This window comes from Mauremys mutica, chromosome 11 (assembly GCF_020497125.1).
Source record: "Mauremys mutica isolate MM-2020 ecotype Southern chromosome 11, ASM2049712v1, whole genome shotgun sequence".
NCBI lineage: Eukaryota > Metazoa > Chordata > Testudines > Geoemydidae > Mauremys > Mauremys mutica.
The window spans coordinates 13,973,732-13,997,089 of record NC_059082.1 but is presented as its reverse complement, the minus strand read 5'-3'; the positions used below and the strand labels follow the sequence as shown (position 1 = coordinate 13,997,089).

General features: G+C 48.4%; 1 protein-coding gene across 8 annotated transcripts in view; it reads left to right on the top strand.

The window, feature by feature from the left end:
* NTRK3 (neurotrophic receptor tyrosine kinase 3) overlaps positions 1-23,358 on the top strand; it is a 327,617-nt gene that overhangs the window by 268,123 nt on the left and 36,136 nt on the right. For all 8 annotated transcript variants that reach the window (XM_044980028.1, XM_044980029.1, XM_044980025.1 and 5 more), the window contains 3 exons: positions 3,097-3,227; positions 9,843-10,015; positions 16,956-17,199. In XM_044980028.1, coding sequence (XP_044835963.1) covers positions 3,097-3,227; positions 9,843-10,015; positions 16,956-17,199 — 548 coding nt within the window. The remainder of the gene's footprint in view (positions 1-3,096; positions 3,228-9,842; positions 10,016-16,955; positions 17,200-23,358) is intronic.

Genomic DNA, 23,358 nt, shown 5'->3' with positions numbered 1-23,358 from the left:
ATCTCTTATTCAGTGCCATTTAAAATGTTTTTAGGTTAATGGCTCTCCCTACCCAAGTGCATCCGTTTACACTTAGACACCTGACATTTCAGATTCTTCTAGGTACCCATAAACACTGAAACTAAGCCAGACCAAAGAAACCCATACCTGAGCTGCTGTCTTCGACTGTCGTTTGAGATTTCACACCAGTCATTTAGGATGTGGCTACCATCCTATGCCTTAATGTTACTAATAGTATTAATAGCAGTAACTAACAGTTTTCTACCTAGTGCACAATTAATGAAAAGGTCAATGAGAATTCTCTATAGTGGTGGTTCTCAAACTGGGACCGCCACTTGTGTAGGGAAAGCCCCTGGTGGGCCGGGACGGTTTGTTTACCTGCTGGATCCGCAGGTTCGGCTGATCGCAGCTCCCACTGGCCGCGGTTCGCCACTCCAGGCCAATGGGAGCTGTGGGAAGTAGCGCGGGACAAGGGATTTGCTGGCTGCCGCTTCCTGCAGCCCCCATTGGCCTGGAGTGGCGAACTGCGGCCAGTGGGAGCCGTGATCGGCCAGACCTGCGGACGGGACAGGTAAACAAACCGTCCAGGCCTACCAGGGGCTTTCCCTACACAAGCAGCGTCCCTAGTTTGAGGACCACTGCTCTATAGGGCACTGTTCATTACAAGGCCCATTTCTAATGCAATCTGTCCAGGGGCGGCTCTAGGAATTTGGCCACCCCAAGCAGGGCGGCGTGCCGCAGGGGGCGTGCTGCCGGTCACCGGTCCTGCGGCTCCGGGGGACCTCTTGCAGACATGCCTGCGGAGGGTGCGCTGGTCCGCGGCTCCGGTGGAGCATCTGCAGGCATGCCTGCGGGAGGTCCACCCGAGCCGCGGGACCAGCGAACCCTCCACAGTCATGCCTGTGGGAGGTCCACCGGAGCCGCGGGACCAGCGGACCCTCCGCAGTCATGCCTGCGGGAGGTCCACCGCAGCCGCGGGACCAGCGGACCCTCCGCAGTCATGCCTGTGGGAGGTCCACCGGAGCCACGGCTCCGGTAGACCTCCCGCAGGCATGACTGCAGAAGGTCCACCGGAGCTGCCTGCCGCCCCAAGCGCGCTGGGGTCTGGAGCCGGCCCTGAATCTGTCCATGTCTCGCTTCCCAAACGGTTGAGAGGACTGGAGATGGCAGCTTATAGACCTGCCTGCGAGCTTCTAATTAGCAGGTTTAATTGTATGGAAGCCATCAGAACATTCCTCTTCCATTGCATTGGCTTTTTGATAAGTTGAGCAGTGCCTGTGCCATCACAGGGTGTGTTCTTCCCCCTGTGAAGTAGATGTGTATCAGATTGAGTCAGGGTTGATATGGCACTTGGGATGGGCACTTGTAGTGGGCTGTAACCTTTCCTTCTCGATGGCATGCTGCAGATGACTCAATACAGCCACCAAAATTACTGTCTCAATGTTGTCTTACCTTCTTGATACAACAGCCCAACATGAAATCTGGGCACCAAAGAATGCTGCCTACTGAGTACAGATCCTTTCTGCCACCTTGGCAAAGGGAGCTGGATGAAAGGATACAAAAGCAACTTGCTATGGAGGAAAGTGGGAGCACATAACCAGAGTGTCGCATTATGGCTGCCTTTCTGTGGGAGAGAGAAGGGAGCACTTTACCACACAGGGGACGGCTGTAATGGGGCCACATTTGGTCCCTGAGCACAAGAGAGGGGTCACTAATGCTGCCATCACTCTGCCTCCAGCACACTAGGGCTCAGCTGGGGAGAGTCTGTGGTGCACTGGTGCCTTAGTGAAGCAGCTGGCTCTGGGGAATGTGCTCCCCCAGTATCTGCTTCTGGCCTCCACGGGCACAAAGCTTCCAGACACTGCTGCTGTGGTTGGGCACCTCTTCCTCCCAGCCCCACACTGCTCAGGCCCTTGGAGCCATAAAAAAGCCCCTTGGAAGCACTGGGACTCATACATGACCCGGTCCAGAAGCTAGAGGGGCCGTCTTTTGGGTGAGATATGAAAACAGTGCTTGGCGCACTGTGGTCATTGAGCCAGGGCATTTGCCCCAAGAGAAAGCACCGAAGGGCAGATTTTCTGTGTCTAAAGGTGTAGCTAGGTACCTAATTGGATTTTCAGAAGTGCCTATGCAGGCTAGGCCCCTAAATCCCATTGATTTCAACTAGAGATAGGTGCCCAACCTGCTTTCCTCTTTTGAAGAACTCGCTAGGTGCCTATCTGCACCTTTGGAAATCTAGCCCTGAGATACTGCACTGATGGGTGATATATAAAGACCTAAACAGATGGAGCATAAACTGCAGTGTCCCAGCTAAATTCCTATTGGTTTGCTTCTTCCTGCGTTTCAGTTGATATTTTCCTTCACTTCCTTTCATAAATTAGGTCAGATCCTGCAGTCTTAACTGAAGTGAAGAAGCTCACTGAAATCAAATTGATCGCTGGTGTCAATGAAATCATACTGATGATGAGCCTGCACCTGTAGAAATGTTCATGGGAGTGAGGGTTGCAGGATCGGGCTCTTATGTAGCATTGTTGGGGCTGCTAAGCTGCTGCCACTTACTGCCCAAAACTGCACGAAAAAGTTAGTGCTTTCTCTCCTCCCATGTCATTTTCCTCATTTTGACCCACCAGAGTCAGGCACCCAAATACAGTATCTCTCTTGAGCTTTGGGGTTTAAACCAACCCAATATCTCTATGCAAAACTCACTCGAAACCTTCAGATTTCATCTGGTCTGGCATCAAAACCATGTGAAACTGCAACATGTCATGAACGTGGTGCCAGAGCATATATCATATCCAGCTTTGTTCCAAACAGACCCAAAACAACATGGGAGATTCAGCTGAAAGTTTCCTGAACCTTAGGGAACGTCTTGTTAAATCTGCTGTGAGTTTTAGCAAAACCAGGATGACTTTCAAGTAGTTTCCTTGCTGATGTTTTGGGCAGCTCTAGTTCCACTGCTGTGTGGCTGCATCCCCAGTAGGGGTGCACATGAAAAGGTAGAGTGCTTGTAAAGCACTAGAAATGTAACTAGTTGTCATCCGTTCTCTGCATTAACCTGGATTCATTCTCCCCTCCCCATCAACCCATTCTCTGCAGATGTTCAGCATATTAAGAGGAGAGACATCGTTCTGAAGAGGGAACTGGGAGAAGGTGCCTTCGGGAAGGTGTTCTTGGCCGAGTGCTACAACCTTAGCCCCACCAAGGACAAGATGCTGGTGGCAGTGAAGGTAAATCTCAAGGGAGCATGGAACAGAATGTAGTGGAGGCTGAACAGCAAGGTATAGCTGGTTGATACTGTGTGGGAAGGATAGGAAAGGGTAGGTGGGGAAGTTTATCAGAGGCAGTAGATTGTGGTAAATCCACTTAGTCACATAAAGTTTCAGCATTTTGCTTCAAGGTCATTTATTCTCACCAATGCCAAAACCTTTCCTTTCCTTTCCTGTTGATCTGGCCACGAGGCTCCGAGGAGAATCTGCACTGCACTGGTCTGGAAGGTAAAGCTGACATGCAGCTGCAAAAACAATGTATGGAATGCACCTGCCCTCTCTGTGGGTCCTCCCCCACCCCTCCTCCTTTTGCTCAGCCTTTTGTTTTATCTTTAGCTGCAACTATATATGAGAAGTTGAGGCAAAGAGGCCTCAGCAAAACACACAAACAAAAAAATCCAAAACACAAACACAAAAAACCACAGAAATAAAATTTTCTGGGATGATCTGCAAGATCTTCCAAGGACCACTTCCAGCTGAGATCTGCTCCTACCAGCTTGGTCACCCAACTCCAAGCTAAAGGACCTCCAACAGAGGCCAGCTCAGCATGGCTTCTACTGTCTCAATCAGCTGCTGCATTCACCCCTTAAGGGTCCTTTTGAGAGACTCAGAACACGTTTGCACAGCAAGTCCAGGCCTCGGGTGAAGGAGTCTGCTTAGTGGATAAGAGTGCTATCATATCAAGTGGCACCAGTTGGCAAATACATCATTATCCACTGCGGTAACTGTGGCCATGTAAATCATTGTAAGTGGTTTTGAATTTGAACCGATACCCTACAAAGAAAAAATCTCTCTCTCCAGAAGCCCAGAGACAACCTGTTCCCAAAGAGAGCATTGTTTTAATTAACCTTTTAAGACATTTTTTTAAGCTCACTTTTCCAGGTATGTTCTGGTCCTGAACTGCAAGGTGCCACCCTTTCGCCCTATGCTACAGAGATGTATAGAATAACTACACGCATGATTATCTGAGAGTGTGGCTTGTGCCAGGGTGTGAACGTTGTTCCCCACCTTGTGCCTGCCGCTCAACAACATCCAACTCTTATGGCGTATAACCAATGCATCCACAATCTCTTAGGGCTCGACTGAGTTCCATTTGCTTGTAGGCGGTAATGTTATCTCGACTATCTCCCACTAATTGTTGTTACAAACTTACATCTCCAGTATGCCTTTTGTCCTGGTCACAAAGCATTTTACACAAGACTGACTTCGCCACCTCTGAAATGCACCCAGCTTCAATATGCAACACAACAGCTGTTTGACATCCGATGGCACAAGGATAAGAAAGAATAATGTAGCCAGCTGAAGCCACAAGGGGAATTTAGGGAGCAAGTTTAGGTAGTTATGCAAAATCTGAACCCAGGCCGGCGGAGCTTAACATCAGTCCTCCTTTGCAAAATGCCAGAGGGTCTTTAATTACTGCAAGTGACCAAGGCTTCCTGTTTCACATCCAAAAACCTACCCCCAGCCGCATCACACCCCTTAGGACTGCATTGACATTTGTTCGGTGATGGGTTAGATGGAAAAATGCCACCTGCTGGAGCATCAATATAACTTGCAGCACCCTGGGTTTTCTTGGAGATCTCGCAAGTGCACACAGATTCAGCCTCCTAAGACCTGACTGTGATGGCAAAGAGGTGGCCCCAACAATGAAACCCCATTCCCCCACAGGAAAGCCTACAGGACTCAGTAGCACCAGCAGTTGGTTTCTACAGGCGCATGTGAGATGACCTCCTTTTCTACGTCAGAACATCGTTTTCTTTTCTCCTCTTCATTTATTTCAGGCAGGACTGATAGCACTGCCCATTATTGAGGTTGCCTGACCCTTCCCATTGTAAGACCCTGTTTTCAGTGGATAATACCTTTGCCAGATTTTAACCATTTAGGCTGAAGATTCCCATGGTGGGTGTCTGCCTCAGGCTGAATTTATTATTTATTTATTTATTTGAAAATTTCAACCCAAACAATTCAGCTGTGTCCAAGAACGACACTAGGGAAAACGCATTGTTTTGCCCATGCTAAAAAATGCTGATGACCTTTTGTTTGCAAAGCTCTAGAACCCCCAGGCTTTGGAACCAGGAACTTGAAATTTGGCAAGGCAGTGGCCTTTGTGTCAATGACATGCCTTTCGCTGTCCCTGTGAAAATCCACCACATTTGGGCAAATTATCAGCCTTTGAAAAATTTCAGTTTGCACATGCTCAGTAGAGACTGCTTAGATTTTAGCAGCTAAATTCCCTGAAGATTTCATGCAGTCCTGGCACTAAAATGGAGAGAAGGGACGCTCAGCGTTTCCTATGCTCTCAGTGACCCCCCCACCCATGGGCCCAGGCAGCATGGAGAAGGAAGCTGCCTGATTCAAATGCAGAGGGGACATGAACCAGACTTGGTGGGAAAGAGTAGACTGGGAGAAGGAGCTGGGCAAGGAGTCTGGACTGGGAGCTGGGGAGAGAAGTAAGGGCGGAGACAGGAGCCTGAGAACCTGTAGATGGAGAGTGTGTCTGAGAGTGGATGAGGAGGTGCGGAGAGGAGACAGACTGAGAATCAGTGGGGTGGGCAGAAGAAGTAGAGGGGAGATAGATCTGATGAGCTAGGGTGCATGGGAAGAACTGGAACTGGGAGGACAAAGAGATAGGGTAAGAAACTGGGGCGGGGGAGGCACTGAAATTGAAGGAGCCCCGGAGGGAGATTGGGACTGGAGGCCACTGGGGATGGGGAATGCCAGAAGCAGGGAAATGGGCAACAGGAGGCCAGAGAGGGTGAGAGTGATAGATCAGATGAGGAGCTGCGATGGGGTGGGAAATTGGGACTGGGTGAGCTAGGAGACTGAGGCAGGAATGCGAAGCCTGAGGAACAGGGCCTGGCACTGGCTGAGGAGAGTGGGACTGGGACCTGGAACTATGGATGGAGAAGAGACAAGAGTGGAGGGAACAGAACAGCAGGGATCATGGTTGGGAGAATGGGCACACTTCCCTCCGGAGCCTGTAATGGCACCTGAGATTCCAATCTCACTGTTCCTCTGCTGTCAGCAAACATATGTGAAACCCACTGGCAAAATGTTCCCCTCTAGTTCTGGTCCACATGGAGGTTGCTACTGTTACCCATTAGCTTACCTGGCAGCAGTCTGAGCAGTTGAAAGGCTCCAACCCTGCTGATCACCCATGTGGATGTCAATATGATGCCACTCAATTACATTTTTGTTTTCTCAATTTGCTTTTATAAAACCCTAGGAAATAAGACACAGAAACTATATTAAAAGAACATTAGTGAGATTGTAAAGTCAAGCATTCTAAAGGTAGGAAATACAATACCAGCTATTAAGGTTGCCTGCTCTGAAGACAGAATTATTCAATCTTCACGTGACTTTTCTGTGGTCCATCTCACTGAGTGCTTCACAAATATTAATGAATTTATCCCCTTTTACAGATAGGAGACCGAGGCACTGAGAGATTAAAGTGAGAAGTACCCCCCTCATGCCCAGTTTGGATGCCTTTATGCCAGAGTATTGCATGCAAAGCACAACTGCCATTGACTTCAGTTGCAGCTGTGAGTGCTGAGAGAGCTGCAAATCAGAGCCCAGAGTCTCAGGTCAGGCACGAGGAAAATGAGGAACTCACAGTTAGTGACCACGTGTGTAAAGTTAGGTTTAAGTGACTTGCCCAGCATCCAGAAGAGGCAGAAGCAGAGGTAGAAGGCAGTTCTCCCAGGCAGCATTCAACAGCCTTAACCATGAGACCCTCCTTTCTCTTTCCTCTTCTCTTTTGCCTCATTCACTATACACCTTCCAACGTCTATATTTCCTGACTTTTAAATCCTTGCCTTTACAAACTTAACAATGTTCCTTTAACATATATATTCCCATTACCTTGTAGAATCAACGATGTATTCAGGGAACTTAAAAGTCATTGTACCTTGAAATATCAGGTCCAAATATAAGGGGGGGAAAGGATGAGGGGGGAGGGGAGCTATTTTCCTGGAAGGGTGTAGCAGCAATACTATAAAGATATTAAATGACTAAAAATAATCAGGTGCCTGAGATGAGGATGGATGTTTTGCCATCTGCACAGTGTGACCATCATCTGTCTAAATATCTCTAGGTGGCTATCGCTTGAGGGCAGAGAATTAAAATGAAATTATGCCATGTGTTGAGCAGGTGTAGGGCGGGGGAAGGAACAAAGAGTAGTGGCCTCATGCTTGGATAATATCCTGTGAAAATCAGTTCAGAGGAAAAAGCACATGGGAGAAGAGCACTTGTCACTTTGCTAAGCTTAATGTCTAGCTCAGGGGTTCTCAAACTGGGGGTTGGGATCCCTCAGGGGGTTGCGAGGTTATTACATGGGAGGTCGCGAGCTGTCAACCTCCACCCCAAACCCTGCTTTGCCTCCAGCATTTATAATGGTGTTAAATAGATAAAAAGTGTCTTTAATTTAAAAGGGGGGGTTGTACTCAGAGGCTTGCTATGTGGAAGGGGTCACCAGTACAGAAGTTTGAGAGCCACTGGTCTAGCCTGACAAAGCTGCAGGACAGGCAGGATATATTTTCAGCATCTTACTCCATAGAGCCACTGCCTCAAGACACAGCCAATGAGAAAGCGCTTCCTAAATGCAGCACATTCTTCCAGTGCATCATTTACAGCCAAGTTCTGCTGACCTTCCTCTTACTATTTGTGCCTTTGAATTCCAGGCATGAGTAAGATGAGCAGGGTCTTGTCCTTAGTCCCCAATCAGTGGGGTGACCATATGAGTTTACAGACTGACAAGAGGAGGACTGGGGTTTGTGGTAACTCCAAGGGCATCATTACACAGACAGAGATTGGTAAGGAGATAGCAGATGTCCTGGTAGGGTGGGCACCCAAGAAGAAATCATTTCAAGGGATATTGTTATGATCAAGTGGCACTGAATATGACCAGCCTTTTTTGATGCATAAATGTTCGCAGTCCCCAGCGTTTGTGATGATTCTCCCAAAACTTCTGGGCTCTTTTCTCCAATTTAATTGCTAGCAAGGCAGCCCTCCCAAATTACCCTACAATAACAAAGCAGTATCCAAACCCACCTCCGTAAGCAACTGTACAGTTATCGACAGTGTGTACAACCCTGCACTCACGAGGAACCTGACAGTATACTCAGGAAGTATGTGCAGTCAAGTCCTCCCAGCACCCTACAATAACAAGTGCGTGCATGCTCATAAGCTACCCTATAACAGCAGCAAAGCGGTGTGCTCAAATGTGCTAAAGGAGATGTTTTTGGTAAGGATACAGATTTCAGCATCAATCTCTCAGGGAGCTGTTCTAAACAGCAGGGAATAAAAACATGATTTTAAAAATGATGAGGAAAGATTTGACAGTGTCCTTCAGAGGCATTTTGAAAAATCCTCCCAATAACTGCACAGCCCAGCAAATCCGTCTTCAGAAGAAAGGAGGTGTCGTCAGCTATTTCAAAAGAAAAGACAGCTAGAGGAGGCTGGCTGGCTCAGAAGCTGAGTAATAATGAGATATGGAGCCTTTCGCCCCTAGGTCACCAGTGGAAATCCTGCCCAAGTTGGTAATAATGGGAATCTATTACCCTCTGAGGGCTGTTTGCTGCTCTCTGTGAAATGAGTTGGGGAATGAGCTCTGTTGCCAAGTGGGCTGCTGACCACATAGAAAGAAACTCCAGCCTAGTGGCAGTAGCTGCGGCTCGAGCTCAGCAGAGTTGAATGGTGCCATGGAGCCGTACCACCTTTGCCAACTCCTACAGGAGGTGCCTCCAGGGTATGGTTGAAGCACATAGGTAGGGAGCGAAGGCCCCTTTGACAGCACTGTGAGAAGACTGTGAACTCCGTGATGAGTCCCACAACAAAGCCCCCAAACCATCGGGTGTTTAGTGGGAAAGGAGCAGGTTGTCGCTCCTTGTTGCAGGGAAGTGAAGAGATCTGTGATATTTCTAGCATCTGCTGGTAAGACACTGTAGTTTAATGGTAGAGAAGGCAAACTCCTCCTCCTAAAATCCAGAGTCTTTGGCCTTGTCCCAGATTCAAACCAAACCCAAACCATATTGAAGGGTTAGGAACAGTGCACTTAATGCAGGAGGGCAGCTCCTATAAACTGTCCCAAAAGGTCTCCAGCCCACCTGCAACTTCCTCTTGCTTCCTTCTCTTCCCATCTGTTCTCTCTCCAGATTTACTCAGCAGATTCAGGCAATGCTACCCAGTCTCTTTCCCCCAGCCACTCTTGGGTTCCCCCCTCAGTGTCAGCCCAGGCTGGGTTTCAGGAGGAGGGTAGCTCGATGCAGCAGTTAGAGCATGAAACTGGAACTGGCACTACAGAATTCTGTTCCCAGCTCTGCCACTGATTCACTTTGTGGCCTTGGGCAGCTCCCTGCTTCTCCATCAATAAAATGTGGATAATGAATCTGGTTTGTCTCACAGTGGGGCTATTAGGCTTAATTAGTACCTGTTTGTAAAGTGCTTTGAGATCTTCATGTAACAGGCAATATCCCTCTGCAGAATCCTCTATCCTGAAGAGCCCAGCGCTGGAGAGACCAGGCCTCATCATTCTGACTCACGCCCTCCCAATTCTGTTTGTATCCTCCCCTCTTCCAGGCTCTGAAAGACCCCACTTTGGCAGCCCGCAAGGATTTCCAGAGGGAGGCAGAGCTGCTCACCAACCTGCAGCATGAGCACATTGTCAAATTCTATGGAGTCTGCGGTGATGGGGACCCTCTCATCATGGTCTTTGAATACATGAAGCATGGGGACCTGAATAAGTTCCTCAGGTAAGCATGAACTGACTGCTGAGAGGGCAGGGCAGGAGCCACAGAACCTTCCTCCTCTGGGTCACCGCTTTGAATCCAGGCCAAGCCAGTAGGGACCAAAAGTTGTTACTGTCCAGTGACTACTTGACTGCCTGGATAACATGAGTCGGTCTTCCCAGTCCAGCTTCCAGCAGACAGGGGTCAGCACTCTCCACAGAGAGCCTGCAGACTGGACTTCTTCCTCAGCCCTAGAGGGCGTCCATATGGTCAAAGCAGGTTTGAGACAGGAGGCAGCCTGGGAATGCTATGAGTAGGGGGCTGCAGTCTGCAGGGCTGGCAAACCAACACCTTTCGCTGGTTTGTAAAAACGAGGTTATCGTTCTGCTGCCGTGCATTTCATTTTGTACATCACTCACCTCAGAATCCTGATGGGGCCAGGAGTAAAAATACCAAACTCTACTCTAGAGAAGCTGTACTTTCAGGATGTCTGACCTGGCTGGCACCAGTGGTTAGAGATCCTGTGCGATTTCCAGCTCCCCTTTCTAGATCCAGAGATCTGGCTTTGGGTGCCCACTGGACCCAAACACTGGGGCTTTGCTCACTAATTCTGTTCATAGGTCCCAGTTGAGATCCAGATGTCCCTAATCCTAGGGGAATTAGGAGCTATTGTAGGCTGGCCCCATATCAATAATTGCTTCACCTGCCTCTAGAGTGGTAGAGATTAAAGCATCAGCCCATCATCTTGTAACCATTTCATTGCCAGAATGTTGCTCTTTCATACATACTGTCCCTCAGGGCTTGTCTATGCCTCATGGAAAAGTGCATTAGAGGGGTGTGATTTGAGGGGTGCTCTGCCTGCCCTGTGTTGACCCTCCTGGTGTGAACAAAAAGGTTTCAGTTTGCGTTAACGGGGCCCTGTTTCAAATCTCTGAGTGGTGTGGACCAGACAGCAAATGTGTCTGATGCTAGTCTCCTGTGATGCAGAAATCATACTCTAAAGCTTGTACTGTAAGTGGAGTGGTGCTTACCTCTTGAAATAATTACTAGCTTTATTTCCAAGTATTTAGAAAATTGGACCCTTGATATTTTTGTGATTTGACTGCTAAACACGAGCATAATTGCATTAGGAATGAGGAGCTGAACATAGTGTCAGTGCCGAAACTGGGGCTCTCCTGTTCACGGAGATTATTGCCCCACTGCTGCAATCGATTTCTGACTGGGAAAAACAAATCCTTCCCCAAAGGTTTGGGTTATTAAAGAAGTGTCCTGAGTGCATGAGGCTCTTGAACGGTTCACCTCTCCCCAGAGCTCTGCAAGGCGGCTCTCGCACTGATGTAGGAGTTTCACAGTCCTTGGGGGGGCAGCGCCAGCATTTTGGTCCCCAAGCCAGAGGTGTCTGGGTTGTTGTGTGCAGACTTCAGGAAACTGCATGTGATTTCACAGGTCGATCCCTACCCCATGCCCTATTGGGACGAGCTGCTTGACAAGTTAGCAACAACACAATACATCACTTTATTAAACATACTAAAGAGGCATTGGCAGGTCCCCCTCACAGCCAAATCCAAAGAGAAGCCAGCCTTCCCCATCCCAGGGCTTTCCCATTTCACTACCAGGCCTTATGTGGCACCCCACCACCTTCCAGCAGTTTGCGGACCACCTCTCCCTGCCATCATTGTGAGCAAGTGGCTACCTATTTGGAGGAGGTGGGTCCTTCATTTAGTTCGGAGTGCAAATACAACCTGTAGGACAGTGTGTTGCTGAAGGAAGCCAGCCCGGAGAAAAGCATGAGAGACTAAATACTTGAGGTACCTTAATAGAAAAGGAGAAAATCCATCTGCTCTTAGAGGAAGTGGAGACACCATTCCCTGGCAAAAAACAAAAAACAAATTTGCAAGCCTTGTCCTCCTCAGGACTAGCCAGAGATTGCAGGTGAGTCATAACCTATTGTACCACTTTGACATCTCCTTTAATGGACCTCACCAAACAGAATGCTCCAGAACAGGCCAGCTGGACACCGCAGTGTGACAAAGTCATTCCCTGTTAAGCCTTTCCACTGCCAGAGCTCTGGGGCCTGGCTTTACACAGACATTCGTACTCCAGATGAAGGCCTTGGACCCATTCCACCCCCACGCTTCCAGGGTTGTATTGGAGTCAAACAACAATTTGTCTCATTAAGTGAGATAACCCATGGCTGAAGAGTGCCTGGGTACCCGGTGGGCAATGGACTGTCTGGAATCACCTATTAGGGAGGGTCTTTGTCTCGTTACCATATTATGCCCCACTGTCCTGGCTCCATGTGATGGAGTCCAATCCCTGGAATACCCAGGCCTTACACCTTTTGGATGTTTTCTCCCTCATGCTTTGGTCATCCCAGGGCCCCCATCTCTGGGGAGTTATGTGGTGGGCAGAATGGACACTCTGGAACACCAGTAGCTGCCCTCGCATCCCTGATACACCCCAGAACCTTTTTTACTAGTGATGGGAGGAGACACCAGCCTAGTTATTGGGACAGGAGGGCTCCAAGAGACACCTGGGCCAAGGAAACACCCCACAAAGCTCGGGGAGTTCAGGGAGACCATGAACCCCCTGAGCCTGATTCACTCATGCAGTTGTGCTGCCATCCTCACAAAGGGGATGAGGTAGAGGGAGGGCAGCCCTGGGAAAGGGAGGCTGCTAGACAGAACCTCTCTCCCTTGGGCAGTGAGCTCAGGCAGCGCTGTGAATGCTGTTTGTGTGTCTACACTGGGTCCTTTGGGTCGCCAGCCCAGAGGCGCTGGGCGGGGAACTTGAGTCAAGTCTCCTTAGGCATGAGGGTCTTTACATCAGATAAATAGGGCATCTCTTTTGCTTGCTGCAGAGGAGCCTCTGAAGGGACTGGAACAGGGACCCGCCACACCTCCCTTTGCTGAAACGATACTGCGGGAGGGGCCATCTTTCAGTCACGGCATAAAGCCCAGGCCCTGGCCACTTGTGTCACTTAAAATCCCCAGAGTATTCCCTCAAAAAGGGGACTTCACACCCAGACACTGTCAAAACCTCAGCAAGGATAATAAATTTCTTCTTTAATTTCACCCCTCAGCTTCAAGGTCCTTCTTCACTGCTTTCCTTAAGTTCTTGTGCAGTGTTATTGTGCGCCACGAAGCAGCTGCTGCATTGCACACCAGTGGTGGCTGCACATCAGTGCTGGTTAGGAGTTAGCCCTGGCATGAGAGGGCCTAACTGCCACTGACTTCCACAGATATTACCCCAGGTTAGCCTGGGGCAGAGTGTGGACCAGTCTCTGAAGGCCTTGGGGGTATTGTTGTAGATGTGTTGGTCCCAGGATATTAGGCCATAGCTACCCTACAGCTTTAGTTATGTCGCTCAAGAGTGTGAATTAGCCACACTCCTGAGCGACATAACCCATGCAGATATAGCAACGTCCACTCAGGTGCATTCCTTGCTTTGAGTATTTGCCCTGCAGGAGGCATGCAGAAGTTTTCTTTGGCAAACTTCACCCAGCACTGCTCCCAGACCCGGAGGGGCGGGGGTACTTTCAGGAGAAAATCAAATGAACTTGTCCGAGTTTAACGACACCTTTCAATAGAAATTGAAAAAGTAGTAAAATGGGAGAGGGCTCACTTTAGCCTGGGCTTCCCACAGATAAGCATCATAAATAAAAGTCCCCCAGTTTTTATTATGGCCTCTCAGAGAAAACACTGAACAATAAAGGTGACCGATGTGGCAAGGGGAGTCATTTCAATTTACACCTGCCAGCTGGACTGGGGATTGAGTGCCACAGGGTGGTCTCTCTTCATACTTCACTCCCAGCCCTCACGCAGCCTGACTGCTCCTCTCGCCACTGGTGGCAGCAGATCAGACGTGTCAGGCTGCCGTCCGCCCATCAGGAAATTCAAAAAGGCCTGCTGCAAATTGCAGTGTCCTGGCTGATAAAAGGCCAGCGTTGAAATGGCAGCTCCCTCCGAAAGAGCCTGTCAGGGAGAAGTGTAAACATCCCTCTCCAGGGAGCAGGGGATCTCCAGGGCTGACTTACTAGGGAGCCTGGGAGTTCACTAGAGGTGCTACTCAAGGCAAGGCTGCAGACCCCCTGCTGTGCACATACCATTGGTGGCTGTTCTGCATTTCTACGGTGTTCAAATATCCTCTTTCCTTGTGTGTTTACTGCATGGGTGTCTCCCTCTCTATCTAGGCATGGAGAAGGACAGAGAAAGCGAACATGCATGTGCGTGTATATTAAACTCAGCAAAGAGTCCTGTGGCACCTTATAGACTAACAGACGTTTTGGAGCATGATGCATCCGACGAAGTGGGTATTCACCCACGAAAGCTCATGCTCCAAAACGTCTGTTAGTCTATAAGGTGCCACGGGACTCTTTGCTGCTTTTACAGATCCAGACTAACGCGGCCACCCCTCCGATACTTGTATTAAACTCGGCGCTTGGGTGGTAGCAACAGCTAGAGTGAAGGTTACTTAAACATTTCCATTGTAAACCCCTATTTGCAGTCGCCTTTAATTTTCCTCTTTTATTAAAGTCTCCAGACTTGCTCCCTGCTCAGAGGCAATTGTTTCTTGGAAGTTTTTGTAGCCTTTTGATTATGAAGAAAGAAGGAACAAACATCCACAAGCTATCCATTACAAAAAAAAAAAAAGTCGTAGTAGTATAATTTTAACAGCTGTAGTGTCCAAACAGCTGGGGGCACAAAGAGACAGTGCTCATTGAAGTCAGGGGATTTCTGCCCCATGCTGACCGAATGTCCATCGCGTGAACTGCGGTGTTTCATCCCCAAAGAACAAACCCCTCTGATGGGCTGAGAATCTGCCCCGTTTTACAATCCTTAGTAAACCGAATTAGCCCCACGCTCTGAGAAAGTGACAGACCAACACGGCTTCTCATGCTCTCTGCAGCCTTCTCCATAAAACTGGATGCACTGTGGTCACTACTAATGGCATTAGCCTGTTGGCACTACCCCCTCTGGGACCATCCCAGCTTCAGGGAGGGAGAAAGGACCTGTCTAGACTAGGAGAATAGGTTGCATTTTAAAAGGTTTTAACTAATTTAGACACTAGTGTAAATGGTGTCACACTTTTACGAAAGTGTTAGCTGGCTGAGGGTAACTGTGCACCCCCTGAGGTTGACCTGGACCAGCTAATATGTTTTAAACATGACCTGTGTTCCTTACCTAGACGGGGCAGAAAGAGAGATTTCTTTGGTGCCTCTTGGTCTGTTTGCTGTTGGGATGAGCGTCGATCAAACAACAATCTCCAACAATCTATCAACAACACATTGCTCGCTTCCAGACCTGTTCTACACCAGAAATATTACCCGCTGCTGACAACAGGTGTCAGCCAGTCGAACCTTGACGAGCAGGGTCCAGCTGCAAGTGCAGACCATGGCCAGCTGTGCTCTTCATTGTTTCAGACACTGTGGTTTGTTCTGGTGTGTGTGTGTTGCTCAGCCGTGCTCATCACCAGCTCAGCTCCACCTACTGCTGACATGTGTTGTCAACAACAGTTAATTTTCCTGGTATAAAACAGGCTTTAGGATGTTTAAATAAGACATCAATCATTCATCTTATATACTCTCTTCAGCAATCCCCTCTTGCACTCTGCAACATTCCCTAACAAGTTCTCTCAGCCCACTGCTCCTCTCATCATCCCACTGCTCTTTGCAACTCGCCCCATAATCTCTGTGACATTTCTACCCTGCAGCCCAGCTCCTCCAACCCTAGCCCTGTGCTGTCTGCAGCACTCCTACCTCCGGCTCTCTGCAACGTCCCCACCTCTGTCTGCAGCACTCCCTGCTCCCTAGTGCCACCTGTAGAGTTCACCTTCCCTTTCAGAGCTCCTCCTGCTGTCTTGTAGGGGAGCTTTAGGGTTGTATTTGTGGTGGCAGGGAGGCAATAGGCATTTGAAGAAGTGGCATCTGAAAAATGGAATCAGCTGAACCCAAAATATCTGGACACTAATCCCAGTGCTCATCCTAGAGCCCAGCCAAGCACTTAAGAAAAGGAGACAAACAGTTCTGATCTTGTGGGGATGTTTAGCCCTGTGCAGGGAAGGAGGTTCAGCTCTGTATATGCAGCTTGATGATATGCCAAGAATCATTTTGAAGAGAATGGTAGGAAAGCCCCAGAGGAAACATTCTGTATCTAGTCAGGAGGAATAAGATCACAGCAAAATCTTTTGCTTTTTCCCTAAATATGAATGTTTTTCCTATTCCACCTCCACACAGGCAACCAGAGGGTGAACTCTAGCAGCGGAGAGACACCACAGTGGAGATAGTGTGGCAAAGACAGGCTTAGTATGTATGGGGAACTGGGCAGGCAGGGCAGCAAGGAGGCTGACCTTGAGTCCGAACCTGAATCCCTGCTAGCAACTCTGGGAGGACATGTGACCCTGCAATTCACTCCCCCCCACACCCATGCATTGCCTCTGCCTGCCACTTTCAGCTCCTGTCCAAGCTTATAGATTCCAGGGCTGCCTCAGGGTTAGAGTTGGGGCTCTGACACAGGGAAGCCCAGGAGTGTGTGACATCTGAAGCCCAGCAGAGACCCCCCCACCCTCACTCAGTGGAACGTCACCAGGAGCGGAGGATATAGTGGGGGCTGATGGAAAGGAGTTTGGTGGGAAAAAGGCAACCTGTTTGAGGAGAGAGAAGCCGCTGGGGAGCCAGGGAATGATGAGATTGGAAGAAAGGGAGATCTTGAAATATTTGGAGAAGGTTTTATGGGGGGGCGAAGTTAACTGAACTGAACTTCCAGATCTTGAGGGCGTTCGTGTTTGCTTTGGCTCCATCTTTCCAATAGATCTGCACATAGAAGCCAATCATCCAGGTGCACTGGGAAGGTCTCAGAGTTGGGGCCCAGTGCCCTGACTCCAGGGCGAATGGAGGTGGTTTGAGATCCCTGCCACCTGGTTGTTTAGATACCCACTTCTGTGCTCTTTGCTCTTTCCCCTGCAGGGCGCACGGCCCAGATGCTCTGATCCTGGTGGATGGGCAGCCTCGGCAGGCCAAGGGGGAGCTGGGGCTGTCCCAGATGCTGCACATCGCTAGCCAGATTGCCTCTGGAATGGTGTACCTTGCTTCCCAGCACTTCGTCCACAGAGACCTGGCAACCAGGAACTGCTTGGTTGGAGCCAACCTGCTGGTGAAGATTGGCGACTTTGGGATGTCAAGAGATGTCTACAGCACTGATTACTACAGGGTAAGGCAGCTCCAGCGCCAGAGTCTGAAGGGCAGAGCAGAGGGAGGCCAGGAAATGCTACAGGCAATCAGCCACCAAAACTACTGACTCGCACGCTTGTTCATTCCTTCCCCTGTGCTCCCACGAGCCCTGAAACACATACTCATGCAACCACCCATGACTCACATCCTTGCACACACTGGTGTACACACCCACGCATGCGCACGCCCACACATCGGTACCCTCTGTCCTTCTCACCTACACTCCCATACGCATTATAACTCAGACACACATGCACACTCGTGCACTTACACACATTCCCTGTCTTTTACATATTCAGCTCTTTCTCTCTCTGATGCACACACACACACATCACTCTCCATTACACACACACGCAATGTACAGTTTTTGATTCCGCTCTTTATTTAAAAAAAAAACCACATTGATGCATTAAAGAGAATCCAAAGGAGGGTGACAAAGCTGATTAAAGGATTGTACACCGTGATCTGTAGAGTGCAATTAAAGAAACTTAATATAGAGAAAAGGCAACTGAAAGAGTGACTGATAACTGCATAAAATAAGGAAGAGGAAATAATAGGCAATTTAGATTTGACCTCAGGACTGTCTTTCAACGGGGACATTATTTAGACAATGGAATAATTTGCCAACCTAGGTTGCTCAAGCCCCGTCATTAGAGAAGTTCAACAGGAGACTAGAAAATAAATACCTGGGTTTAGTGCAGAGAATAATTGTGCACTAAATGCTGGAGCTCGACTCAATGACCCAGGAGCTCCTTTCCAGCCGTATCTTCTGCGTTTTATACTTACACATTCCTGTGTCCTTACACCCCCCTCTTGTGTTGCTCTGCAATGCCCCATCTGGCTGATGTAGGAGCTTTCCTGATGGGCTCTGAAGGAAGCTCTCCTCAGCTGTGGAAAATTGGTTTTCTTTGGGGGGAATCCTATAGAGGATTCAGCACCCCGCCCTCCACAAAAAAAGAGTCTTTCAGGATAACAAGTGGAAGCTGTTGCCATAGGGCACCTTCTGGGTTTGGGTCCTTTCAGACTGTAACATAGGGGTCTGGTTCTGTATAGCTGGCTGCTGATTCTCCACCTGATTTCTGCCACCTTGGGACAGAGTGATCCATGGCCACATTGTTTTAAAACAACATGAGGTAGGAACTACCTTGTGGGGGGATGGAGAGTGGAGATGGACAGGAGAAGGCTCTCACAGAGCGATTGAGCAGTGGCCAAGGTGGAGATGGTTAAGACACTGTCAATGCAGAGATTTTAAGAACCAGATTCGATAAGAAGTTAGTGGGCAGAAATCTGGAGGAGTCTTGCAGGATTTGGAATAGGATGAGCTGTCAAGCTGATAGTATCTGACTCGTCTCTCTATGGCTGTAGAAAAGATGCGCTCCGTCGAACTACATTATTGAAAACCCCAAGAGGGTTTCTGTAAGTCATCGATGTGGCAGGATCACTGTCTTCCCACTACTGCTGTGCAAAAGAGTGAGGACTGCAAAGAGCTTTGTGGATGAAGCGACTGTGTTGGGCCTGTATTGCTCTCTATAAAGGAGGTGTCCTGGGGCCCCGCCCGTCTTCTCTCAGAAGGATTTTTTATGTCTTTATTGACTGAGGAGGCGGGAGTTAAAATGCTCCCTTTCTGGCCAGTCACTGCAACATCTTTAGAAGTCATCTGTTTCTCATGGGCTTTTCTTTGTATCACACCAACTGCCTTGTGTGGCCAGAGCAGCCCCTGGCACTGTGCTCTATACGAGCAGAGAGTCTCAGGGGAAGAGTTTTGTTCTTCAGAGTCCAATTTTTTATTAGTTTTAGGATTAAAAACAAATCTTGATCATTTTACCCGCTACTACTACTACTTAGCCCTTCTCTAGCACTGTCCATTTGAAGGGGCCCCCACAACCACCCCGGAGAATTAGGGGTCACTATTATTACTCCTGTTTATGTATGGGGAAAGTGAAGCACAGAGAGGTTAAGTGATTTGCCTAAGGTCACACAGTGAATCAGTGGCAGGGGACAGAATTGCACCCATGTCTCTTGATTCCCTTTTCCCCTCCCTTAGCCAGCAGACCATGTCCCTCTTAGAGCTGGGAGCAAAACTGCTCTGTCCTCTGCTCTGTCCTCTGCTCCAACATTCCCCCCAAACTGTCCTCATTTCCCCTTCCGCTTTTACTTAGCACAACAACATTCTTTGATAACATGAGACTTGCTTTGCTAGGTTTGAATTGTGTGGAGGAATAAGGTTTGTAAATGGCAGTCGGCATTGCTGAGCTCCCTGCTAGCAGCCGTTGCCACCTTTCTGGGCAAAAGGCTGGTGGTGACACCAGTGGTGTTGGATGTGGCTCTGTAGCCATGGTGTCAGGGACCATTTGGCTGTAACCCTGGTGTAAAGTGCCATTGACATCTCTTGTAAACCTGGGCAAGGCGAGCAATTCTGTTCAGCCGCAATTGTGCTTCTTGGCCCTGAATGCATCTTAGGATTTTTACTCCTAATGTCTCTTGCATTAAAACTGGATCTTTTGGGCTTCCGAGCTCACCTGTCCCTGTTGCTTATGCCCAGCATGAAGGGCTATTTGACCAGATACCACATATGCAGCCACCAAGATGTGGCCGATCAGTTCAGCCTTTAAGATTTATCCTTTAGGTATGATACCAAGCAGTGGGTATAACCCCCATAGTAAGTTCCCTGAGCCAGCTTCTCAGTATCCATGCAGAACACCTTTCTGCTGAAGATATTTCCCCTTGGTAGGATCCTACAGCAAAGTTCTATTTCGGGTGATTTCTGCATCACATTGTGTTGTGTATCCAGGTTGAGGCCCCAGAAGAATACAGTAATTTATCATTTTCTGAGAAGGCTGTGAAGGTTTCCATCTGAAAGCTGACAACATCTGACAGGTCTGCAGCACTCTGAAGGCTGCAGCTTACTTAAATCTGTTGGGTCTGTGTGTTTGCCCTCGCCCAGGACTGCTGAGTGCGGATAACTAGGCGCATGGGATGCGGGAGTGCATTCCAGGTTCGGGATTAACTCCTAGCCATTTCTTTTCTTTTCCGTTTTTAATCTTTTAAAACAAAGAGAAAACACCATCTGGCTCATGCATAAGTAGGATGCAAAATGCTTTACAAAGGTGAACTGCTTAATTTCCTGTTACACGTTTGGATACAGAAAACAAACATTGACGTAACAAAAGCAACAGAGTGATTTGTTCTCCCTTTCTCCGTGTTCAGTCTGAAGACAGATGTGTCCTTTCCCACGCAGATCACTTAGGAATCCCATCAGCTCTTGCTTTTAAATCTGCTTTGACAAGACAGGGTTTCTTATGAGGATGGGGAGGAAGTGTTTTTTGGCAAGTATGAAAAGATCTGAGATAAAATCTTTGATTAGAAAGGGAGGGAGGGTGGAGGGGTGGGACGGGGACGAGTCGAATCCTAAAACCTGTGTGCATTCCACAGAATTGAAGGAACATTCCTGTAAAGTGTTGTTTAATGTTCCATTTCATTTTTGATTTTGATCCCTGTGGGAATAAAGGATTGAAGAGCTGCGTATTGGTGAGAAAATATTTTTTTTTAAATGTCATGAATGGAATCTTTTTCAGAAAAAAGATCCAGGACTGCAATGAGGGGAAGGGGGACTTGCATGTCAGGATTTAGGTGCAACAGATTTGTGTGGGAAGCGCTGGACTGGAATAGCCGGGATTCTGTAAGTTAAAACTGAGAGGAATCAGCAGAGTTATGTGCAGGAGGCAAGGGCTGGAACAGCAGATGGTGCAGCAGGTCAGGACTGAGTTTCTCTGATAGCTGGGGGTGGGCAGGAATGGAACAGCAGAGGGTGCTGCAGGTGTGGGTTATGCTTGGATCCTAAGAAGTAGGTGACTTCCTCACTCACACACACACTACCTCAGGGAAAGATCCCAACCAACCCTGGCACACGCCCTTGCTAATCTCCATAGATGTTGAATCTCCTCAGTGAGGTCATTGGATTCCCCTTCACCAAAATGAGAGAGAAGCGATTACAGTGTCAGGAATACACCTGGCCACTGAAGGGTCCTGGTGTTTTAATGAGTGGTGAATTGCGTTCCTAACAGTTCAGCTTGAATTGGGTGCTTCACCGGTGGCGCACAAGTCCCTTGAGTCTGTAAAATCTGGTGGGAAGTGTTGAAAGAAGATATTTTCTGGTGATGTTTTGTCATTGGCCTGGCGGGTCATGGCCAGAAGCATGGAAAGGCATGAAAATGAAAAGTTAACAGAATTCTCCCCAGCAGCCTATATGGCTCAGGATTAATATGAGCTGTGGGTGAAAGTTCAGGACTTTTCTCCTTTTTAACCCACTCCCCAACTTAAATTAAATACTTTCCGCATGACACTATTGTAGTTGCTTGCTTGTAATGGTAGGAGACCAGGGGAAGGAAGGGTGACAGTTCTAAGTCTTCGGAAGAGAACCCTGATCCTGGCTTCTCTGTAGCCAACATCTAATGACGCCTAGTTAATGTCCTAACATGGATATGACAGCAGGAGTGAGGAAAAAGATCCAATCAGAATAGGGGAGTTTGGTAGCATCAAAAGCAGTGAAACCTCGTTGTGACATCATTCCTGGTATAGTAACATTGGATAGTGCTTAGTCCCCATCATTTTTCAATTCATTTAAGATTTTCAGCTCTAATCTAGCCATTGGCATTTCTCACACATCCATCACCATGGTATTTTAGTGCTAGAGAATCCTTCATTAATATCATATCCCTGTTATCTCTTCCCCTGCTCCTCTAGGACTTCGCTTTATTGTCCATCTCCGTGTCGCACGAGGGCAGTGTGGCATTCACTGTGAGGCTCTTAGCACGAAGAAAAACGCCCAGCTCCAGCACAGCAGTGCCAGCAAGCATAGTGCCGGGCTCCCTGCCCCAAGTCACATCTCATCCAATCCCCAGTAGAGTTAGAACAGGTTTTACTGTACCGATACGTAAAAGTGGTTTGAAAACATACTAGTATTTCGAGCTAATCCATCAGCTAATCCACCCGTTTTGGAAATCTGGCTGAAGTTTACTGGGCAAAAGTGGGGGAAATTGATTTGGCACCCGCCCTTGTGGCATTACTTCATTCCCATTTGACTAATGCTAATTAACAGAGCGCTAACCCTTTCCCCTTAATTAATACTGAAGAAATAATGGTCTGTGAAATACCAGCCACTTCTCACAAGGAATTGCTGAAGAGCTCTCCACTCTCATCCCTCTTGCATTTCTTCCAGGAGGCATGTCTGAAGCACCAGAAGCCTGCCCACTATGCGGAGTGTGCTTAGGAGCACTGTGGGCTCTCCCCTCCATATTTTTCAATTCTGGGACTTGGAAACACACAAAATGTCCATCCCCATCTAGTCTTACTGACTTTGCTGTAAGCTCTTGGGCAGCCCATATAACACATATAACATATAACACGGTGAAGCTGCAAAGTCAGCTTCACTGCACGGTGAAGCTGACTTTGCAGCTTCACCGTGCAGTGCTAACGCTGGCTAATGAATCCAAATCACCTCTCGGTACCTCAGGGTCCCCTTCTGTAAAATGGAAGTGATAATATGATTTACAGCCTGGCAGTGCTGGAAATTTTAATGTCTGTAAAAATGCTTTGAGATCCACAGACGAAAGGAATGACAAGCTGGGCAGAGTGTTCCGATTAATTAAGGGCTCCCCATAATATAGGAGACGCCGTGGCAGAGTATGTGCTAGACTCACATACAGAGATAGTCATGGGTGCTATTAGGGGACTCTAAGAGCTATAGAAGGTGCCTCAGGGTGATAGAAAGGGAACCCGGAGACCTTCAGAATGGATGCAGATGTGCCTGCAGACTGGTGGCCGGAGACTTGCAGTGAATTTGGCCAGATAATGGAGATCTCCGCTACCGATGGGAATATTTTTCTCAGTGTAACTTTGTATCCTTTTAGGGAGCGCTATGCAACTTCATTCTCCCCACTTTAATACCTCTCTATTCCAGTGTCGTCAGTCACCAACCTCCCAGACGAGGACTGGATGGGACTCCCATCAGAATACAACCATGCTGCTGCTTACTCAGCTGGTGCTCAGTATTCAGGGCTCTGCATGCTACCTGCTCAGTGCGCCAGTCCCTCCTGGCAGTCAGAATTGAGAGAGCAGGACTGGGAGTCGCCCAGGTTTG